The sequence below is a fragment of the Scyliorhinus torazame genome, chromosome 16, assembly GCF_047496885.1.
Source record: "Scyliorhinus torazame isolate Kashiwa2021f chromosome 16, sScyTor2.1, whole genome shotgun sequence".
NCBI classification, from domain to species: domain Eukaryota; kingdom Metazoa; phylum Chordata; class Chondrichthyes; order Carcharhiniformes; family Scyliorhinidae; genus Scyliorhinus; species Scyliorhinus torazame.
The window spans coordinates 63,914,454-63,937,608 of record NC_092722.1 but is presented as its reverse complement, the minus strand read 5'-3'; the positions used below and the strand labels follow the sequence as shown (position 1 = coordinate 63,937,608).

Sequence of the window (23,155 nt, the reverse complement as noted above, 5' to 3'; positions counted from 1 at the left end):
ATATCTGTGACCTCTCATTCTAGGGCAGCACGATAGCACAAGTGCATAGCATTGTGGCTTCACAGCACCAGGGTCCCAGGTTCGATTCCCCGCTGGGCCACTGTCTGTGCGGAGTCTGCACGTTCTCCCCGTGTCTGCATGCGTTTCCTCCGGGTGCTCCGGTTTCCTCCCACAGTCCAAAGACGTGCAGATTAGGTGGATTGTCCATGATAAATTGCCCTTAGTGACCAAAAAGGTTAGGAGGGGTTGTTGGGTTGCGGGGATAGGGTGGAAGTGTGGGCTTAAGTGGGTCGGTGCAGACTCGATGGGCCGAATGGCCTCCTTCTGTACTGTATGTTCTATGTTCTATGTATGTTCCAATTGCCCACAATGAGGAACATTCAGTCTACGATTACTTTATCAATCCCATTTAGTATTTTATGCACCTCGATCAGATTCCCTCTCATCCTTCTAAACTCCAGCGACTATAAGCCCAAACTGTTTAATCTCTTCCCATACGTCAACCCTTTCATCCCCGGAATCAATCTGGTGAACCTTCTCTGAACTGCCTCAATGCCACCACATCCTTCCTCAAATAAGGAGACCAAAACTGGACTTAATACTCCAGATGAGGTCTCACCAACACCCTATACAATTGCCTACTTTTATACTCCAGTCCTCTTGCAATAAACGTCAACATTCCATTTGCCTTTTTAATTACATGCGGTTTCTGCCTACCGACTTTCTGCGACTCATGAACAAAGACACTCGGATCCCTCTGCCCAGATGCATCTTGAATCTGCTTTCCATTTAGATAATAATTTGCCTTTCTATTTTTTCAGCCAAAATGGAGAACCTCACACCCTGCACCAGCAAGGAGTGGTATTCAGAAAGGAAGGCCCAGAGGAGTCTGGGTTTGCTGGAGGTCAAACTGGACAGAATTTAGATCTGAGGCCCTTCTAAGAATCTTAATGGAGTGCAAACTACAGCCTGCTGAAGCAGCAGAGCTAAATAATTTGCAGATTGAATTGAAAACCAAATGGGCATCGCGTTCAGGGAGAGAAGTTTAGAAAACAAATCATTTGTGACAGCCAATCAGAGTCAACATGTTTCACAGCTCCGGTGTCCCATGTTCTCAAATCTTGTTTACTCTGTGCGATATGTCTCCACTGATTATAGAATTGCTCTGAGTTCAGCTCAACATGGGCTACGCATGTGAGACCTTTCAATCCTTGCCCATCTCGTTTGCAGGTAAACCGGTGATGATAGTTACAGATTACATGGAGAATGGCTCGTTGGATTCATTTCTGAGGGTAAGCTTGCGACACATATTCGAACAGAACATTAAACCAACTTGGGTTCTTACTTCTCATTGTAGAATCTCGGTAAACGTCATTTTTAAAATTCTATTTATATTGATTGCGATGCTGAATAAATAGGTTGGGTAGTTTCAGAGGCAGTATATAATTCCTCACCTTAAATTCGAAGGGGAGAGAATATTCAAAATGAGAAGAAATTCAAATTTCTGACTGATTCAATTATTTTTTCGGATTTCTCTTCCCCTTATGTTCACCTCATCAAAGAGTTTACTCAGCAGAGCAGTCAAGGGAAGACAGACTATATTTCACAGCAGTCAGTCTTAAATCTTTTGTTGGAAATTAGATTTTACAACTACTGCGATTTGTTATCTGGCTGGGGGATCAGGAGTTAAGCACCGAGTTCAAAAATGTGACTCAAATTTTATTTGGAAACCAAATCCCGCTGTTACTCGACACTGATCTAACTGTAGAAACACCAAAGAACACTATTTGCATGCTCACTCATATTGAAAGGAAAGGCTAAATCTAAACATCCTGCAGAAATGTTGTATTCAGTGGTAATCAGAAAATGTTATTAAAATATGATTTATATATTTCGCTGTGCTTCCAGCCAACACATCATAAATACACAAGTGCAGTACAGCCTGAAATTGCAAAGCTATTTTTATTCCAATCAAATAATATTAGATTATGTGAGAAATATTTTGTGCTTTATAAGTTAATCAGCTGCTAACTGTTTGCATAGAAAGGGGCCATTCGCCCATTGAGTCTGCACCGACCCTTCGAAAGAGCTCTCTACTCATGTCCACTCCCCCGGCCACCCCGCCCTAACTATTGCTTCACAGTACCAGGGACCCAGGTTCGATTCCTGGCTTGGGTCACTGCCCGTGCGGAGTCTGCACGCCCTCCTCGTGTCTGCATGGGTCCCCTCTGGTTTCCTCTCACAAGTCCCGAAAGACATGTTTGTTAGGTGAATTGGACATTCTGAATTCCCCCTCCATGTACCTGAACAGGAGCCGGAGTGTGCCGATTAGGGGATATTCACATTAATTTCATTGCAGTGTTAATGTAAGCCCACTTGTGACACTAATAAAGGTTATTATCCTCATAACCTAACCTGCACATCCCTGGATACTGAGAGGCAACTTTGTCATGACCAATCCACCTAACCAGCACATCTTTGGACTGTGGGAGGAAATCAGAGCACCCGGAGGAAACCCACGCAGACATGTGGAGAACGTGGAAACTCCACACAGACAGTGACCCAATGCTGGAATTGAACCCGGGACCCTGGCACTCTGAGGCAACTGTACTAACCACTGCTCCACCGTGCCACCCTATATTAGATTAATTTTTTGAGTACTTGTACGAAATGCTCATCTAACGTTAATGATGCTAATTGCATGAAGGGCAGCACATCATCCACTGCACCACTGTTACTTAACTGAACTGTGCATTTTCTTCCAGTACTTTAAGTTTATGTCTGTGAAATAGAGACAATGTGACATGCTTTACCTATGTGCTATACCGTGGGCAGCACGGTAGCACAAGTGGCTAGCACTGTGGCTTCACAGCGGCAGGGTCCCAGGTTCGATTCCACACTGGGTCACTGTCTGGTCGGAGTCTGCCCGTTCTCCCTGTGTCTGCGTGGGTTTCCTCCAGGTGCTCCGGTTTCCTCCCACAGTTTAAAGACGTGCAAGTTAGGTGGATTGGCACATGCTAAATCGCCCTTAGTGTCCAAAAAGATTAGGAGGGGTTATTGGGTTACGGGGATAGGGTGGAAATGAGGACTTAAGTGGGTCGGTGCAGACTCGATGGGCCGAATGGCCTCCTTCTGCACTGTATGTTCTATGTATTCTATACCTGAAACGATAGCCCAAAGAGGTATTTACAGTTAAATGAGATTAAGTTGTGGAAAATTAGCGAGCACATTTTTAGATGACGAATCAGTCACAACGATATAAACCTGTATTGAGAAAACACCCCCTAAAGGACAAACAGTGCGGGAACAATCTTAATTGGGACAACACAGCCAAATTTGGGTCGGTGGGAGATGCATGGGAGTGCGGTGATGGTGTTTAAACTCTAAAAAATGCAATTCCCTCACCCAAACCCGCCTTCAACCTGCTTACTTCTGCTTTTAACTTTCAGCCCCATTTGGCCCAGACCCTCCACCCCTCTGCAGACTTTTCGCTTCCTGTCTTGTGGCCTTCACAAGCTAGACCCTATCTCTACAGGCTTTCCTCATTTTGCTCAAAGTGAGTTAACACAAAGAGGAAATGACGTGAAACGAATTTGTACCTTCGCAATAGAAATTACAAATCCTCAGTAAGGATATCGTTACACGTCAAAATTCCATGTCTCACAATACATGGATCGAAAGTTTAGTTACTTTGCAAGTTTTCTGAAGAAGGCTGTTTATTTGACACCATGCACCAAAAGGTTGTGGTGGAGTTCAACTACACACATTGTATTTGAACTAAGGAGTTAGAAATTTGAAATTGTTTTCTATTTTAGAAACTTTTACACTTTAAAACAAATGCTACTTTTTAATACTGATGAATTTAGATGTGGGGTAAAAACAATCACTTTGTGTTGATATTTTCAGTAGGGCAAGTGTATTCATGGCTGGAATTTACCGGCTGTTCATGCTGGCGGTCCCGCCGGCAGGCCGCCTTGCTGGCAAAAAACACACAGTGGCTTGCTCGGTAAATCCCCCCCGTAATGTGGTGTCGAATCGCACAATGGTTAAGGCCAGTTGACCCATTTGTGCCAGCATGGCTTTTTGAAGGAGCAATTCTCCGAACACCACTCCCCTCCTTTCCCCCGATCCCTGCACATTCTTTATTATCAGATCATGATCCAATTCCCTTTTGAAAGCCTCAATTGACCCAGCCTCCACCACACTCTCAAGCAACGCATTGGAGACCCTAACCACTCACTGTGTGGAAAAGCTTTTTCTCATGTCTCTATTGCATCTGTTGCCAATTACCTTAAACCTGTGCCTTCTGGTTCTCGATCTTTGAACCAATGGAAACAGTTTCTCTCCACCTACTCTGTCCAGTTCCTTCGTGATTTTGAACACCTCCATCAAACCCTCCCTTCTCTCCTCCAAGAAGAGCAAATTCTTCAATCTGTCTTCATTAACTAAAGTTCCTCATCCCGGCAAATGATCTCTTGAATCCTTCTGCACCCTCTCTAATGCCTTCCCATCTTTCCTAAAACATAGAACTTAGACCTTAAGAAGTATGATCAGACGTAGGCCACTCAGCCCATAGTTTGCTTCACCATTCAATGAGATCATGGCTGATCTGATATAATCCTTTTTGTGAGGGCCATGAAGAGTCCAACATGATTTTGTGAATCAAACAAAACTTAACTTTATTTACACAGGACCAGTAGTTTGCTACTGGTCTTCCCTCTAGCTGGTACCTAACTGGCTGGCTCTATTTATACAACAGAAAAGGATAATAATTGCCCCGCCCCCTTATCGAGTGTGCTCAAATTCCCTGAGATCCATTTGGTCACCAATTGCCACCACTCAATAGGATCTGTGCATGTTACAACAATCCTCAACTCCATTTCCCCACTGTACCACCATAACTCATGATTCCCTTACTGATTAAATATCTGTCTATCTCAGCCTTGAACGTACTTAACCTCCCAGCCTCTGCAGCTCTCCGCAATAAACAACTCCACAGATTCACAAGCTTCTGGGAGAAGAGATTCCTCACCTCTGTTTTGAGATTATGCTCTCTGGTCCTAGACTCTCCCACAAGAGGTAACATCGTCTCAGCATCTAACCTATCAAGCCCCCTGAGAATCCTATATGTCTCAATAGGGTCGCATCTCATTCTTCTAAACTCCAATGAGTACAGGCCCATTCTACTCAACCTCTCCTCATCAGAAAATCCCTCCATAACCAGAATCAACCTCGTGAATTCCCTCTGGACTGCCGCCAATGCCAGTATAACCTTCCTTAGATAAGGGGTCCAAAATTGTTCACAGTATTCCAGGTGTGGTCTAACTAGTGTCTTGTGTAGTCTTAGCAAGAATTCCCTATTTTTATACTCCGTTATCTTTGAAATAAAGGCCAACATCGATTTGCCTTCCCAATTACCTGCTGAGCATGCATGCGAGCTTTTGTGATTTATGCAAGTGTACCCCCAAATCCCTCTGTTGGCAGATTTCTGCAGTCTTTCTCCAGTTAAATAATATTCAGCTCTTGTGTTATTCCTACCAAAGTGCATAGCTTCAGTACCCAGAACTGGACACAGTACTCCAGTTGATGCTGAACCCGTATATAAGTTTAACATAACTTGCTGATGAGGTTGAACTTATTTTGACAGGTATTATTTGTTGGTATTATTTTAGTTTAATTAATTCTTATTTCGTTTTCTTTTAAAGATTACGACTGTAATTCTCCGGCCATTGGGATTCTGTTCTCCCGCCAGCAGCACACCCCCGCCCGCGTGTTTCCCGGCGGCATGGGATGGCTTCAGTGGGAAATCCCATTGACAATCGGCGGGAGTAGAGAATCCTACCTTCAGCGAACATGTGCCGCCGAGAAACACGCGGCTGGGGGACCGGAGAATCCCGCTCTTAATCTCCTGTTTCTGAGGAATGACTTTGTAGCAACAACTTGTTAGGATCACCCTGAAGAAGGACTGATTCTTTCTTCTGTTCCTATAGAGACACGATGGTCAGTTTACAGTCATCCAACTTGTTGGGATGCTCCGTGGGATATCCGCTGGAATGATGTACCTGTCGGACTTGGGATACATACACCGGGACCTCGCAGCTCGAAATATCCTGGTCAACAGCAACTTGGTGTGCAAAGTCTCAGACTTTGGCCTATCCCGAATTCTGGAAGATGATCCGGATGCCGCTTACACAACCACGGTACGGTTTGGAATTTTAACTCTAGCTTCACTTTCTGATTGATATTCTATACCAGGCAGAGATCGGAATCTTAGGCTTGCCTTGGCGGGACCCATGGCAGGGATGTGGTGGGCCAGCCAGCCGTCCATTGACTTTCTGCGGGAACGGGATGATCGCGGCGCCAGGCAGGCCCATTAAACACCGCTTACTAAAGGAGGTCTAATGTGATTATTTAAATGCAAACTTGTTTTCAAATCAGAGTTCACATCTGCAGCCATGACATTCATTCAAGTCAAAGTGTAAGACCAATGAGTGACCTCACAATTCATCAGCATCCTGAATCACGTTACCCCTTATGTTTTCATTCCGGCCTTTTCACGAATGATGGGTATATTCTGGTACTGTGATTCGGAATGTTAATTACTAATGGAGAATAATAGGATAATTATCAAGGACCTATTGACTTTGAAACACTGAGCGAAGGTTTGCCACTATTAAATTATTTATAATAATTGCAAGGCATTGTTTGTTTTGTTGATATTGGAACTGAAGCGCAGTTCTAAGTGTTAACCTGGCTGACTGGTATCACACTCTTTCTAAAATGTGGTGCCTGAGAGTGTGGTGGAGGCAGGTTCAATCGAAGCACTCAGAAGGGGATTAGACCTTTACCTGAACAGGCAGATGTGTGCAGGGTTACGAGGAGAGGGCGGGAGAATGGCCCTCGGAGAATTGTGCACATCTGGAGTGCTGATGCAGGGCTGAATAGCCTCTTCCTGTTCTGTAACAGTTGTGCGATCCTGTAAAATAGAAGGTGGTGGGTTCAGATATAATTGGCCGTTTGAACGTATAAAGAAAATCTTGCATTCATTTAGTGCCTTTCACTAGCTCAGGACCTCCCAAAGCACTTTACAGGCAGTGAAATGCTTTTGAAGTGTCATCACTGTTGTAATGTAGGAAACGCAGGCAGCCATATTTCACACAGTAAGATCTCACACACAGCAACATACTAATGACCAGTAAAAACTTTTTTAGTGATGTTGACTGAGGAATAAATATTGGCCGGGATACCCTGCTCTTCGTCAAATAGTGCCATGGAACCTTTTACATTCACCTGAGAGAGTAGACAGGACCTTGGTTTAATGTCTCATGTGACAGGCTGCACGACAGACAGTTAAAGCTGCTTTGATTCTTTCTCATGTTCCATTTGTTTAATTTGTAACTGAATTTTTGCCATTTCCAATGAGTCAAACTGTATCTCAGGCAACTTTAAATGCTTAGCCACCGCCATAATGACCTCATCTTTTCGCATTTTGTCAGGTAATGTTAACTGCAATGTTTTTGGCAAATCTAACAGTCTGCTTTTAGTCTCTGTCAATAAGGTACTGTGTGTGACCGTCTCTACCCCCAAAAACTTCAGAGCCTCTGAAAGAGCCATTTTCCACAACATGCTCCCTACTTAAACTAAAATATCACACCTGAAAAGCAACCACAATATGCTCACCCCTCACTGTCTTTAAGTTCACAAAGCCAATCCAATAGATAAACTTTAATCCTGGACAAGCCCCCAGTTTGTTTGGCCCAGGGTTTAGAGAACCCCAAAGTGTATCATGGAGTTCACCTGACCCACAACATTTACTAGATTGTGGTATGGGGATCACACGGCCCACTCTACAGGTGTGGTACAACAGAAATAGAAAAGTATTTTTTAAAGCAAAACAATGTTTATTCTATGAACTCAAGTTAACCTTTTTAAAACAAACAGTGAACATCTTAGCAACCATTAATTCAAATACAACCCCCGAAGACTACAACACTAAGTAATCTTTTAAGCTTTCCTTTTAACATCTATAAGACTTAAAACACCTTTTACCAGAAGCACATCAGGTTAAAGTCACTACTGTTATTAGTTTTAAATCACCAGGATCGATTTACAGTCTTTAGATTACAGAGAGAGACTCTAATATACCTTCTGGCTGTGACTGCAGCTTTCCAGCTCTGAAAACGAAACTAAAACACGCCCTGCAGCAAACAGTCTAAAACGAAAGTAAAAAGCTGACAGACAGCCCAGCTCCACCCACTCTCTGACATCACTGATAAACATCCATCTTAAAGGTACATTTCTTAAACACCCTTTTCTTAAGGGTACTCTCACATGACAATAGCCCTAGTCACAGCGCAATTACGTTGCCGACTTTTTTCGGACCATTCAACAATTTCATCCTCGGACATTGATGAAGCGATACTCATTTTGAACACCAGAAACTACAGCAAACCTAGTTAATAAACTTAATAAAAACAATTAAACTTTACTGAGCTGATCCTGATAATATATCATAGGATTTCATTGGAGTTGGAGTTTAAGAGACAAATTAATGCTTCATTCTGTGGTAATTGTTCAGAGTTTTTGCGGTGGTTATCTCGAGCTACCTTTTGGAACAATGCATGTGCTGAGTGGATAGGTGGGATTCATGTCAGGTGCAGGCAAAATGTGTGTTATCAGATAGACGACCTGTTTATACACAATGTCTGATATTCAGTTCCTTTACTGTCAGTCCAATTGAATATCAGGTACTGCGAATAACTAGAGGCTGATTCGATACTGCCCATTCTGTTCTCAACCAGCAGACTTGACAAAATCAAGAGAATCATTAGCCCCTAAAACAATCCCATCATGAACCTGCTACTACATTGATCTGCTGCTATCAGTAATAATCAAACCATAAACAGTGAGTCAATATTCACTTCCCAGACAGCATGGATGAATCTTCCTCTTTAAGATCAATCACTATGCCAGGCTTTCTGGACAGAGAAAGAATGTCAGGATGAGTCCTGTAGCTCTAGATTATCTTCTTCAGCCTTGAGCCGAGAGACCATTGATACAACTGTCAACAGCAGAATGCAAGATACCGTGAAGCCCTTGCAGCCACTGCGAGCATCTTGAAGCATTACTGCAGATGCCGGACTGTTTCAGGAGGAAGTGCAGCTTCCAATACAGTCTCCCCGTGGCTTCACAAGTTGACCATCAAAGGGATAATAGCCATGGAGTAAGTGCAACAGGAAACGTCCAAGAGTAAACGAAGTTGAACGGAGAGTCTACAAGATGGAGCAAGAGTCATTCCTTAAACACTCATTGATGGCATCTTCACTTTACTGCTGCATCCAGTCAATGCATTGACAGTTTTCCACATGCAACCTGCATCCTCGCCAATATTGATCTCTGCATGAACTCATTTGCCATGATGCCATTCCTGTTTCTTATTCTAAACCTTACCAAGAAATCTTCCCGGACAAAAGTGAAGTCATTGGAAGCAAGGGTAGGATTCTCGGATCTCCCAGCCTCGTGTTTTTCAGCTGCATGGGCGTTTGCTGGCAGCGGAATTCTCTACTCCTGCCGCTTGTCAATAGGATTTCCCATTGAAACCACCCCAGGCCATCGGGAAACCTTGGCTGCGCTGCCAACGGGACCAGAGAATCCGGCCGTCAGCAAACGGCCAGAGAATTCCGCCCCAAATGTCGACACTATCAATGAATTCTATATCGGTAATGCCTGTCGGTTCAGTTCTCCCCCTTGGTTGCGTGCACTTGTTCGCAATTTTGGTTGTGTTCTATTTTTTCTCTAAGATTGGCTATCAATGGCTATCATTGGCCTCCCCCATAATTGTTCCCCACGTCCATTATGATCGCACATTGTAATATCTAGTCAGACAATTGATTGATCCAGGATCCTAAAAATAAAGTCCTGTGTAAAAAGGATTGGGGACGGGACTCTCCGACCCCCCGCCGGCTGCCGAATTCTCCGGCGCCGGGGATTTTGCAGCGGCGGCCGCTAGCAGCGGCGGCCCCGGCGATTCTCCGGCCCGCGATGGGCCAAGTGGCCACCCGTTTTCGCCCGGTCCCGTAGGCGTAAATTAGAGAAGGTACTTACCGGCGGGACCTGGCTACGCGGGCAGCCTCCGGGGTCCTCGGGGTGGCGCAGGGGGATCTGGCCCTGGGAGGTGCCCCCACGGTGGCCTGGACCACGATCAGGGTCCACCGATCCGCGGGTGGGCTTGTGCCGTGGGGGCACTCTATTCCTCCGCGTCGGCTGCTGTGGCCCTCCGCGCTGGCCGACGCGGAGATGATCCCCCCCTGCGCATGCGCTGGGATGACGGCAGCACACGCTGGCACTCCCACGCATGCGCCAACTCTCGCCAGCCGGCGGAGGCCCTTCCGCGCCAGTTGGCGTGGCGCTCATCCCCTTCCGCGACGGCCAGCGGGGCGCAAACCACTCCAGCGCCAGTCTAGCCCCTGAAGGTGCGGCCCGACACCGGAGTGGTTCACGCCATTCCTTCACGCCGGAGTTGCCCATCCCGGCGGTTCGCGGAGAATCCCGCCCTGGATATTTTAATCTCAGTCTCGTAATGCACTTACTCTGTCTTGTGGAGGATAGACTGATTCAAACTTGAGTTGGATGAGGACAATTGCAAATCACCTAACTGGATTATCATAAAGCTGCTGAGCAGACAAACTAACATTTGCAGTAACATTTGATCTAATTTTATGTTATTCATTAGGATGAGGAAATATCACTCTGCCCTTGGCAGTAGACCCAATGTTTAGTTATATATGTCAGTCCCTTTCTGAATTGACCAGCTCTAGCTTAATATATCCTTGCTTGTTGACTGCTACTCTCAGCAGGGCCCTTCTACCCTCCCCATCCTTTGTCCTCTCGCAAGATAGGACGTCAAAGACTGGACTAGTAACTTTCTCCTCCGTCTATGGATTGGCCATGAGGTCTCCATCTAATCCTAAAATATATTGAAAGCTACAAGGAAATCTGCTGTCATTGGAGCCCAGAATGTCAGTAGTAGCTGTGAGAGCGAGGTTCAGGGTTTGTGAATGATATTCGGGACATTTGCTCATGAGGAGCTCAATGCAGCTGGTCTTGGAGTTGTCACATGCTAAACTGCAATTCTATTAAGTGGTCAGCTGTAGAAACAGAAGGGGGAGTAAATTCCTCTACCCATCACTCCTAGCTCTTGGAGGCGAAGCATACGCTTTGCGGTCTTTGACAAATATTGGCAGTAACTGTCCTCCTTTTCAATGTAGTGTCCAGATCCGAGGTTTCATTACAAAGATGTAGGGTGATCCCGCTAAGTACTAAATTACTTCATCTGCTTTGTACCTAAGACTTGATCTTGTTGCCTCATGTTCTATACTTCACCTGGACCAGAGAATATGTATTTGAAACAGATCTTAAATACCTAAGAGTATGATGGTTTATTTTAATGTTTACGCGTGTGTCAGTGGAGATAAACATCAATAAAAGGCATGGGGCGGGATTCTCCACCCCCACGCCGAAGCGGCCGCGCCGTCGTGAACGCCGTCGAGGTTCACGACGGCGCGGAACGGCCCCGGTCCCGACCCTGACAATGGACCAGTATCGAGGCCGCGTCATCTACCCGCGCCAGGCCTTGTCGCCCGCGTAAAAGCGGCGCTGGATAGATGACGCGGCCGGCGCCGCATAACGGACGTCATCCGCGCATGCACGGGTTGGCTGGCGCCAACCCGCGCATGCGTGGTTGCCGTCTATTCTAAGTCCGCCCCGCAAGAAGATGGCGGACAGATCTTGCGGGGCTGCAGAAGGAATGAGGTCCTCCTTCAGAGAGGACGGCCCGACGATCGGTGGGCACCGATCACGGGCCACCCCACATTCCAGGTGAAGCCCGGTGCAGGATCCCCCCTCGCCCCCCCCACAGGCCGCCCCACCCCCAGCGTTCACGCACCGCCCACGACTGTAGCGACCAGGTGTGGACGGCGCTGGGGGGAACCCGCCGTTTTGGCCTGGCCGCTCAGCCCATCTGGGCCTCAGAATAGTGGGGGTGCCGGAGAATCGCCATTTTGGGTATCTCCGGTGATTCTCCGGCCTGCGGCCCGCGAACTCAGCCGGGCCGTTCCCGCCGCTTGGGAGAATCGGGAGAGGGCGTCGGACCGGCGTCCCCGGAAATTTTGGCGGCCCAGGCGATTCTCCCAACCGGCGTGGGTGTGGAGAATCGCACCCATGAACTTTGACAATGCTTTCACCTTCACCATAACCCAACATCCCTTCACCGTGATCCAGCGCTCTTTCACCATGACTCAACCCCGTTCACCATGATCTAACCCTCTTCACCGTAACCCAGCCCCTTTTACCATGGCCAAACCCCCTTCATCATGACCCAACCCCTTCACTGCAACCCAACCCCCTTCACTGTAACCCAATCCCCCTTCACTGTGAACTACTCCCCTTATATTTTCTAACTTCAAATTCAGTTTGGATCATCAGTAGATAGGTGACACTTGTGTACACGCTCACTCAGAAACTGAGCTTCAGGTCTGAACTGACTCCTTCTCCAAAGTCTGTGAGGAAATGGACCTTTTAGAAAACACCTGGAAAACCCAAGTTCCTTTCAACCAGCTTCCATCTAACATGCCTTCCCCCATTGATTAAGATCATTGGCAAGTATAGTGTTCAGTTATTCAGCGTTGGACTGTGTGTGCCTGTTGACTGCTCACTGTGTAAGATTAGTTAAGCCTATGTGGTAGTAAAATAAATTAAACTGAGGCATGCTGTAGTATTTTAAAACATTGGATAAAACTCCTGCTAACATATAACCTGAAGTGTATCATCTCTGCATACCTCCGAGGTAACAATCACATCAGCAAGATTTGAGAAAATGTGGGCTCATTACCATGCCTTGGAAGAATCCTCTCAATAAAAGCAGATATAGATGACATAATTCATCATCACCTTCAATGTTCCAGCTCAACCTTCGGCTAACTAAGGAAAAGAATATTTGAAGACGAGGATCTCAAACCCAAAATTAAGGTCACAGTTTATTCGGCAGCGATGATTCCCCCACCCCTATGCTTCGGAGGCGTGGGGCAGAATTTTCCATTCTGGGATTAAGTCCCGAGGCGGGGTCTTTTCCACCACCGAGGCTGGCGGGAATTGTTGCTGTATCACACAATGCTGGCTTCATTAATTATGCAGTCAGAAATTTCCCGATGTTTTTCATGGTGGGCGGGCTGGATGACACGTCATATGCAGCCACCATATTTAAGAGGTACCCGGGCGTCATTGAACCCTCGGTTCAAGGAGGAGATGGCTCACCAATCACAAAGGCCTCTGGTCCCCAGATTCCGTGACACTTCGCCGGAAGTCCTGCTGAGTAAAGTGGAGGCCAGGCGGTGCGTCCTCTACCCTGAGATGGAAGGAAGAGGTTGAGCCGACATCAACCCTGCATGGGAAGAGCTTTCAAGGGTGGTCAGTACCCAGGGCCTACAGCAGAGGCCGGCCCGGCCATCCAGGAAATTCCTGAGTGACCTCATCCACTCCGCGAGGGTGCGAAATCTCAACTGCCCACACTCGCCTCACTGAGTGGTAGGGGTGACATGGAATGGGCCTCATGTGGCAAAGTGGTAAGGTGATGCCTCATTGCCATACTGTTGTCCATCTAGTCTACAGGTAAAAGGGAGGAGGAGCATCTGTTGGACACCCCGGAACCTCGTGTCAGGATTCTCTGAGAGTATTGGCCCTTCAGAATCCCCGTGCCTGTGCCCTTCAGCTTCATCCTCTGTGACCGCAGAGAGAGCAGCTGACCCACAATGGGACAGCCAGTGTCAGCCAGTGCCCTCCAAGCCTCGGGTCTCCAGAGGACGGCCGCCGAGGTCATCCAAGACAACAGGGCAAACTGGTCAGCAGGCAGTGTCCATCCCTGATGGGGGAACACCAAGAATAAGTGGTAGGGAACAAAAAATTAGGAAATGTTGATTTTACATGTGATTGCACAGATGCACTTTTGTAAATATGGTCCACTTGTACTTCAATGAGGTCTGACGTGGTTTATTTGCTTTATAATCCTTAAGCCTGTGCACCCCCAAACAACCTCCAAGAAACACCCAGCCAGGGTTTATACTCCCAAAATCAGGCATGTTCAGGGAGCCAAAGCCATTTTCCAGGGTCCTTGTGATACGTATGAAGAAACCTCCCTCTCCGGCTGAGCATTTATCTTTCACACTCTCATCCGTCCCAATGTCTGAGCATCGTACATGCTGAGACTCCCCTCTGTTATCCTCTAGAGATGACCTGCATTTTTAAAAAATTCATTGTTACAATGTGGATGTCACTGGCTAAGCCAACATTTATTGTCCATCCCTAATTGCCCTTGAGAAGGTGGTGGTGAGCTTCCTTCTTGAACCGCTGCAGTCCCTGTGGTGTAGGTACACCCACAGTGCTGTTAGGGAGGGGCTTTCAGGTTATTGACCCAGCGACAGTGAAGGAGCGGTGATGTATTTCTAAGTCAGGATGGTGAGTGACTTGGAAAATTCCTTTCAGATGGTGATGTTCACAAGTGCCTGCTGCCCTTGTCCTTCTGGATGGTAGTGTCGTGGGTTTGGAAGGCAGGGTTTGGAAGTACTTGACTGGCCTGCAGCTCAGGAAGACGATATTGACTTATTCACAAGCTAGACTCTTCGGTCATGTGAGCTTATCTCTCCACAAGGTCTTCAACACAGGATGTGTATCCAGCGCCTGTAACCTGGCTTCATTTTCAGGACTGCTAATGTCCCTGCCATTATGGGTTAAAAGGAATGTTTGGGAGGCCATTATCTTTGTCGACACACTGACTCCACTGGCAGGCCTGGCCAATCAAATACAAATGGCCTTTGTTTGGCTCCCTCGAAGTTGGACTGTGCAGCCTCCAGGTGGCCCGTTGGTAGCTCCTCAGAGATAGTGAGGTGTTACTTTGCTGATGCTGAAATGTTTGTTCCTTTTTTTTGTTCTAGTGAGTCACAGACAATAACTCACAGATAGAACGTCAACAAGTTTTAATGTAAATAACCATGAGGGTATATTTTTTGAAATATACAAGGTTAGGTTCTGTTCCATCGCGTCAGTGACTCACGGGAGTCCCTGGCGTGTCACTGATAAAGATGGAGAAAATTAATTTGGGAAGTCACCAAACAAATCGAGAAACTTCATTGAAATCATGTAGAGACAAGGCATTGGGGAGAGAGCAGAAACCTGCAAACATCCCATCTACCCAACTCTTCAACCATCACCTGACCTGCATGGGGCAGAGTCTGCAGTTCATGTGCAGGACTAATCAGCCCTCTCAAAACCCATTCTACTCGAGTGAAAGCAGCTCATTCTCAATCCGCAGGGACAGTCTAAGGAGATATGATTCTCAGGCACTTCCAGGATCACCTCAGTCTGTTTTCGAATGGCTCAGAGATCGAAACGGAAGGCCGACCTTGTCCAGTCCAGATATGTTCCTTCCTGCCCATCGTAACTGGGTCCCACAAACTGCGATAGTTGAAATTTGAGGAGTACCAAGTTAGAACCAGCTGGGCAGCCTGTTCTGTGCCTGAGCTTTCATCATGCAGGTTAGTTGATGGGGAGGCGTTTTCTAAATGATGAAATGATATTAGCCGCGGTTTGAAACTCACAGTAAAGTGTGTCCTTTTACAATATGATGTGTGTGAAGAAGAAAGAACTACTTTCAAGACCTTAGCACGTAGATTTCATCAGTATGTCACAGGATTGGAGAAAACTGTTTATGTCCAACATATATTACCCATCAAATACACAACTGCACAGGCACAGAAAGATGGTCCATATGTACAACACAAGTGGATTCTGTCCTCTCTCTCTCTCTCTCTGGCTCTTGGTATTTTTGGTACGTGACCCAGTTGTGCACAAGGATAAAGACCGGCATTGATGGACTTTTGTGAAGTAAGGGCATCAAGTGATATGGAACAAAAGCAGGCAGCTGGAGTTAATGTGCAAATCGGTTGAGATCTAACTGAATATTGCAACCAGCTCGAGATGCTGAATGGCTTCCTCCTGTTCCCGTCTTTCTGTATTGTGTAGATATTATCCTGTCTACTGTACTACACACACTTCATTTAGTTGGAATAACCCAAGAAGAACTAAAAAGGATGTAGGTATCATGGAATTATAGAATCCCTACAGTACAGAAGGAGGCCATTTGGCCCATCAAGTCTGCACAGACCTTCCGAAAGAGCACCCTACCTAGGTCCACTACCCCCACCCTATCCCCGTAACCACACCTAATCTTTTGGACATGAACAAGCAATTGACCATGTCCATTCCACCTAACCTGCACATCTTTAGACTGTGGGAGGACACTGGAGCACCAGGAGGAAACCCACGCAGGCACGGGGAGAACGTGCAAACTCCACACAGTCACCCAAGGCCGGAATCGAACCCAGGTCTCTGGTGCTGTGAGGCAGCAGTGCTGATTACTGTACCACCGTGCCGCCCAAAACCTTCAAATTCCACCACCTAGATTCGAACTTCGGCCCCAGAGCATTACTCTGAGTCTCTGGATTACTAGTCCAATGGCAAGACCACAATGCCAGTGCCTCCCTAAGTATCTTGGGCATATTGAGCAGCAAGTCTACTGTCTAATACATAGTAGCAATAAGCAGAGCTTGAGATGTTTCCTTGCAGTGAAATATGCAGAGGACAGGGTGACTCAACTACTTCATGTTCTGGTTGGACCAGACTGGGAATTCCAGATGATTCGCATTGTGGAACCCCAGTGCAGATATTTCGGGGCTGGAGGAGCGCAGAGAAGGGTCAGTAGGTTGATCCCCAGTGTCAGGAGGTCTGACTGGTGAGGAAGGACTGGAACAAAGTTGGCTTTTCCGTCTGGAAATCAGAAAGCTGAGATGTATGGCCGAACCTTACCAGGAGAATGAGGACCCTGATGATGGTTGAAACGTGGATCCCAAGGCTGTACTTGCCGGCAACTTGATCTGCTCAGCGGTTCTATCACAGCCGGCATCCCAGTTGATCGCCAATTGAGGATGATGGATGGACTCTCCGTGCCGCTGATCCGATCGCAGGGCAGTTACGAAGCCTCAGTAGCCCCAGGTTTTTCATGAAATAACAAATAATATAACTGTATGGAATAATTTATCCTCATTTCCTCTCTTTCTCTTTTGCCTCTAATTTTCAATCTATTAAAAAAAAACATTTAGAATATCCAATTCTATTTTTTCCCAATTAAGGGGCACTTCAGCGTGGCCAATCCACCTAACCTGCACATCTTTGGGTTGTGGGGATGAAACCCACGTAGACACGGGGAGAATGTGCAAACTCCACACGGACAGTGACCCGGGGCCGGGATTGAACATGGGCCCTCAGCGCTGTAGGCAGCAGTGCTAACCACTGCGCCACCGTGTTGCCCGAATTTGCAATCTATCAGAGAATCATGGAATCCCTACAGTGCTGACGGGGGCCATTTAGCTCATTGAGTCTGCACTGATCCTCTGAAAGAGCACCCTACTCAAGCCCACTCCCCCGCCCTATCCCCCTTTAACCTAACCAACACATCTTTGGACAGTAAGGAGAAATCTATCATGGCCAACCACCTAAGCTGCACATCTTTGGTCGGTGGGAGGAAACCGGAGCACCCGGAGGAAACCCACGCAGACACAGGGAGAACATATCAACTCCACAGAGTCAGCCAAGACCGGAATTGAACCCGTATCCCTGGCGCTATGTGGTATCAGTGCTAACCACTGTGCCACCCACTTTGATCTTTGGCTAGTGACACATTGACCAGAGGAAACTATTTCTCCCTACTGCACCTTAGTTCAGGAAATTGCCTGTGAGGGGCATTTAACAGTTGGTTAATTGTGTGAGATTGGACAAATGGAGACACGTACTGTGAGCAGGAAGCTGACCACTTAGAACTTATGCACAAAGGTAAGAGGAGAGTGGTCAGAAACGGAGTTTGAAATTTTGTGAGAGTTAGAATTAGGTAGAGTGGGTGAAGGAAGTGCTGCTTTCTGCCTCCAATGCTTGTAATTGTTTGTTCAAGCTTCAGACAGTAAATGTTTAAAATTTTGTCCAGTGCTTTTGTCTTTGACATAAATTAGTGTGTAGTAAAAGAACAATAACACTTCCACTGACCAAAACGTACATAGAACTAGTCTGGAGTAAGATATGGCAGAGTGGGTTGTCTGTTTGGGTTGCATGTGAACAGCAAATCAGTTTCAAGGGAGCACAGGTGCAGTTGATGTCTCTGTCTCAATCAGTCCAGTTCAGGGCCACGGAGCTGGAGTGGGAGTCGGTGACAGACGGACATATAAAGGAGGAGAAGCGGTATCTCGACAGTTTGTGGCATGTGTACTCGTAAAACAAAGGCTTTAATAAACAGAGAACTTTGCCAGCCTGGGAGATGAGTGCTCACTGAGCGCCGCCCACAGAACGTCACCTTCTATCCGGTCCCTGGGAGGTGGAGGCGGAGGCGGAGTCCCCCAGGGTTCCAAACCCGGTCTTAAAGGGACATTACATGCATGATCTTAAAGGCACTACCCATTCATCACATTCACCCCCTGTTTAAGAAAAACACAGAGTCCGTCGGGGGTGAAGTGGGATTACATGTCCATTTTCTTTGGAGGCCTGCTCGTCCTTGTCGACCTTCGCAGCTCGGGTGGTGGTGCGACGGACATGTACGTCTTTGATGAGGGTACATCCGGGAGCACGGTGGTCGGAGCTTTTGTGCGGTGCGGGGTAGGGGGATGGGGAGTATTGAGGTTAGCTGGGGGTGGCGGTGTCATCGCCGGGGTAGGGGGTTGGGGAGTAGGGAGTGTAGCTGGGGGTGGCGGTGACATCGCCGGCATGGAGGAAAGAGGAGGAGGCGCGAGGGGGGGGACGGTGTGCGGTTGGTTACGACAGGCGGTGTGGGGGTGCAAGGGGGAACATTGGCGAGGGGGGGAGCATTTGTAGGGGAACCAGCGGGTGCCAGATCCCGCAGGGAAACCGTATCTTGCCGTCTGTCCGAGTGCGCGACGTAGGCGTACTGGGGGTTTGCATGTAGCAGCTGGGCCCTCTTGAACAGAGGGTCCGTCTTATGGCTCCTCACGCGCCTCCAGAGAAGAACAGGTCCGGAGTCGTCAGCCAAGGTGGAAGCGAGACCCCGGAGGTGGACTTCCTGGGAAAGACAAACAAGCGATTGTGGGGGGTCTCGTGCATGGCTGTCCAGAGGACCGACCTGATGGAGTTGAGCGTGTCGGGTAGGACCTCCTGCCAGCGGCTAGTTGGGAGACTTTTTGACCGTAGGGCCAAAAGGACAGCCTTCCAAACTGTCGCGTTCTCCCTCTCCACCTGCCCGTTTCCCCACGGGTTATAGCTAGTCGTCCTGCTCGAGGCAATGCCCTTGCTGAGTAGGTACTGTCGCAGCTCATCGCTCATGAACGACGTACCCCGGTTGCTGTGGATATAAGCAGGGAAACCGAACAGGGTGAAGATGCTGTGCAGTGCCTTTATAGCGGTGGCCGAGGTCATGTCGGGGCAGGGGACAGCGAATGGGAAGCGGGAGAACTCGTCGATGGCGGTTAAAAAATAGGTATTGTGGTTGATGGACGGGAGGGGCCCTTTGAAGTCCACGCTTAGTCGCTCAAAGGGCCCAGAGGCTTTTACCAGGCGGGCCTTGCCTGGTCGATAGAAGTGCGGTTTGCACTCCGGTAAATCTGGCAAGTCTTGGTCATGGCCCTGACCTCCTCCGTGGAGAAGGGTAGGTTGCAGGACTTAAGAAAATGGGCGAGCCGGGTGACCCCCGAGTGACAGAGGTCATTGTGGATAGCCCGCAGGCGATCCTCCTGCGCGTTGGTGCACGTGCCGCGGGACAGGGCATCTGGGGGCTCGTTGAGCTCCCCTGGACGATACTTAATATCGTACGTGTAGGTGGAGAGCTCGATTCTCCACCTTAAGATCTTGTCATGTTTGATCTTGCCCCGCTGCGCGTTATCGAACATGAAGGCGACCGACCGTTGGTCAGTGACGAGGGTGAACCTCCTACTGGCTAGGTAGTGCCTCCAGTACCGCACGGCCTCCACAATAGCTTGCGCCTCCTTCTCGACTGCAGAGTGCCGGATCACGGAGGCGTTGAGGGTTCGGGAAAAGAATGCTGCTGGCCTGCCTGCCTGGTTGAGGGTAGCAGCCAGGGCGGCGACTGACTCAACCTGAAAAGGGATGGTTTCGTCCACCGTGTGCATAGCGGCCTTGATGATGTCAGCCTTGATACGGCTGAATGCTGTGAGGGGAAAAATCGTGGTCTTTATGAGTGGGCGGGCTATGTCCGTGTATTTGGGGACCCACTGGGCATAATACGAGAAAAGCCCCAAGCACCGTTTAAGGGCCTTGAGACTATGGGGTAGAGGGAGTTCCTTGAGGGGGCGCATGTGGTCGGGGTCAGGCCCTAGGATCCCTTTTTCCATGACGTAGCCGAGGATGGCTAGTCGGGTTGTGTGGAAAAAGCATTTTTCTTTGTTGTAGGTCAGGTTGAGGGCCCAGGCGGTTTGGAGAAACTTTTGAAGGTTTGCGTCATGGTCCTGCTGATCATGGCCGCAGATGGTGACATTGTCCAAGTACGGATAAGTAGCCCGCAGCCCGTACTGGTCCACCATTTGATCCATCGTCCTCTGGAAGACAGAGACCCCATTAGTAACGCCGAAAGGGACCCTAAGGAATTGGAAAAGCCGGCCGGCGGCTTCAAAAGCAGTATAGAGGCGGCCTTCCGGGCTGATAGGGAGCTGGTAGTAGGCAGGTTTCAGGTCAACAGTGGACAATACCTGGTATTGCGCGATCCGGTTGCCCATCTCTGTTATGCGGTGGAGGGGGTACGCATCGAACTGCGTGAAGTGGTTTATGGTTTGGCTGTAATCCACGACCATCCGTGTCTTTTCCCCGGACCGGACTACCACCACTTGTGCCCTCCAGGGGTTGTTGCTAGCCTCGATGACCCCCTCTTTCAGTAAACGCTGGACCTCTGACTTGATGAAAGTCATATCTTGGGCACTGTACCGTCGGCTCCTGGTGGCGATGGGCTTACAGTCGGGGTGAGGTTCGCGAATAGTGAGGGGGGTGAAACTTTCAGTGTTGCGAGGCTACATACCGTGAGGGGGGGCAAGGGTCTGCCGAACTTCAGGGTCAGGCTTCGGCGGCTACATTGGAAATCCAGGCCGAGCAGCAGGAGGGCGCAGTGGTGGGTGAGGATGTACAGCTTAAAACGGGCGTATTCGGTGCCCTGGATCGCGAGATTCGCAATACAGTACCCCTTGATTTGGACCGAATGGGACCCAAAGGCGAGGGCGATGGTTTGGGATGCGGGATAGGTGCGCAGGGAGCAGCGCCTTACCGTTTCTGGGTGCACGAAATGCTCCGTGCTCCCAGAGTCGAAAAGGCAGGGAGTGTCGCGCCCGTTGATCTGGCCGAGCATCATGGAGTTCCGCAGGTGCGAGGGTGATTGCTCCCAGCTGTGGGTAGTCTGAGTCATCTGCCAAGTAGGAGTCACAAAATGGCCGCCCCCATCGGTCGCCCGTGTCAGGTTTAGAAGATGGCCGCCCCCATGTCTTGCACGAGGCCGATGACGCGTCAGAAAGGGGCGTGTCCGGCCGGCGCGCAGCCACGTTGCGGGGCCTGCGGGCCTGTGAGCTCGATTTTCGGGCCTGTTGGGCATTTTGTTTCTGGGCCTTGGGCCTGGTCAGGCAGGCCCTCGCGAGGTGCCCCTTCTTTCCGCAGTCGCTGCAGGTCGCGGAACGGGCTGGCAGCGCTGTCGTGGTCCTGCCCACAGAAAAAGCAAGGTGTGCCCCTGGTCTGGGCAGGTTGCCGCGCGGCGCAGGCCCGTGGCATGGCCGAATCTGGGGAAGGCCGAGATGGGCTCACATGGTCCGCGGGATATGTGCCGAGGTTCTGGTAGGCCATCTCCAGAGAGGTGGCGAGCGTTACCATTTCCTGCAGATCTTTCGCCCCGTTTTTCAGGAGTCGCTGTCTAATATAGTTCGATTGGATTCCAGACACATAGGCGTCGCAGATGTCGTAGGTTCATGTGGACCTCAGCGGTCACATCTTGATGGTTACAGTTTCTAGCGAGCATGGTGAGCTTTTCCAAGTACTCGTCCAGCGATTCCCCTGAGCGCTGCCGGCGAGTAGAGAGCAGATGCCGTGCATGTACCTCATTGATGGGTTTTATGAAAGGCTTCCTCAGAATCTCGATCGCCGCGCTGTAGTCGGCCGCCTTCTCGATCAGGCCGGAGATTCTGTGGCTCACCCGGGCGTGGAGTAGGCGCAGCTTGCGAGGCTCGGTGACGGGGTCTGCCGAGGAGTCCAGGTAGGCCTCAAAACATTGAAGCCAGTGTTCAAAAATGTCTTTGACTTCCGGCGTACGTGCGTCCAGGTCGAGCTTTTCTGGCTTGAGACAGCTATCCATCCTATCGTAATCTGTTTATTAAATTGATGTACCCTCAATTATGACACAAGAGAGTGTACTCGTAAAACGAAGGCTTTAATAGACAGAGATCTTCGCCAGCCTGGAAGATGAGTGCTCACTGAGCGCCGCCCACAGGTCGTCACCTTATATCCGGCCCGTGGGAGGTGGAGCCGGAGGCGGAGTCCCCAGGGTTCCAAACCCGGTCTTAAAGGGACATTACATGCATGATCATAAAGGCACATTACCCATTTATCACACTTCCACTGACCAAAACGTACGTAGAACTAGTCTGGAGTAAGATATGACAGAGTGGGTTTTCTGTCTGGGCTGCATGTGAACAGCAAATCTGTTTCAAGGGAGCACAGGTGCAGTTGATGTCTCTGTCTCAATCAGTCCAGTTCAGGGCTACGGAGCTGGAGTGGGAGTCGGTGACAGACGGACATATAAAGGAGGAGAAGCGGTATCTCGACAGTTTGTGTCACACCTGAGTCATGACTCATAGAGAGGCGCAGGTTCAGGACGGGGTCGGAGTGACTGATAGTGTACAGGGTAAGGGGAACCTGGACGAGAAAAAGATCAAGGGATCCACAAAATTAATTGTATCCAACAGGTACAATGTGCCTAGTATCGGTGAGAATGCAGATATGGACAGTTGGAGGGACAGTCAGAAGGTGGACAATGACACCTTGGAGCAGGATGCACTCCAAAGCG

The 23,155-nt window shown here is 48.7% G+C and overlaps 1 protein-coding gene across 3 annotated transcripts in view; it reads left to right on the top strand.

Moving 5' to 3' along the window:
- LOC140392851 (ephrin type-A receptor 8-like) overlaps nt 1-23,155 on the top strand; it is a 667,123-nt gene that overhangs the window by 489,924 nt on the left and 154,044 nt on the right. For all 3 annotated transcript variants that reach the window (XM_072478584.1, XM_072478583.1, XM_072478585.1), the window contains exons 12-13: nt 1,231-1,292; nt 5,991-6,200. In XM_072478584.1, the coding sequence (XP_072334685.1) occupies nt 1,231-1,292; nt 5,991-6,200 (272 nt within the window). The remainder of the gene's footprint in view (nt 1-1,230; nt 1,293-5,990; nt 6,201-23,155) is intronic.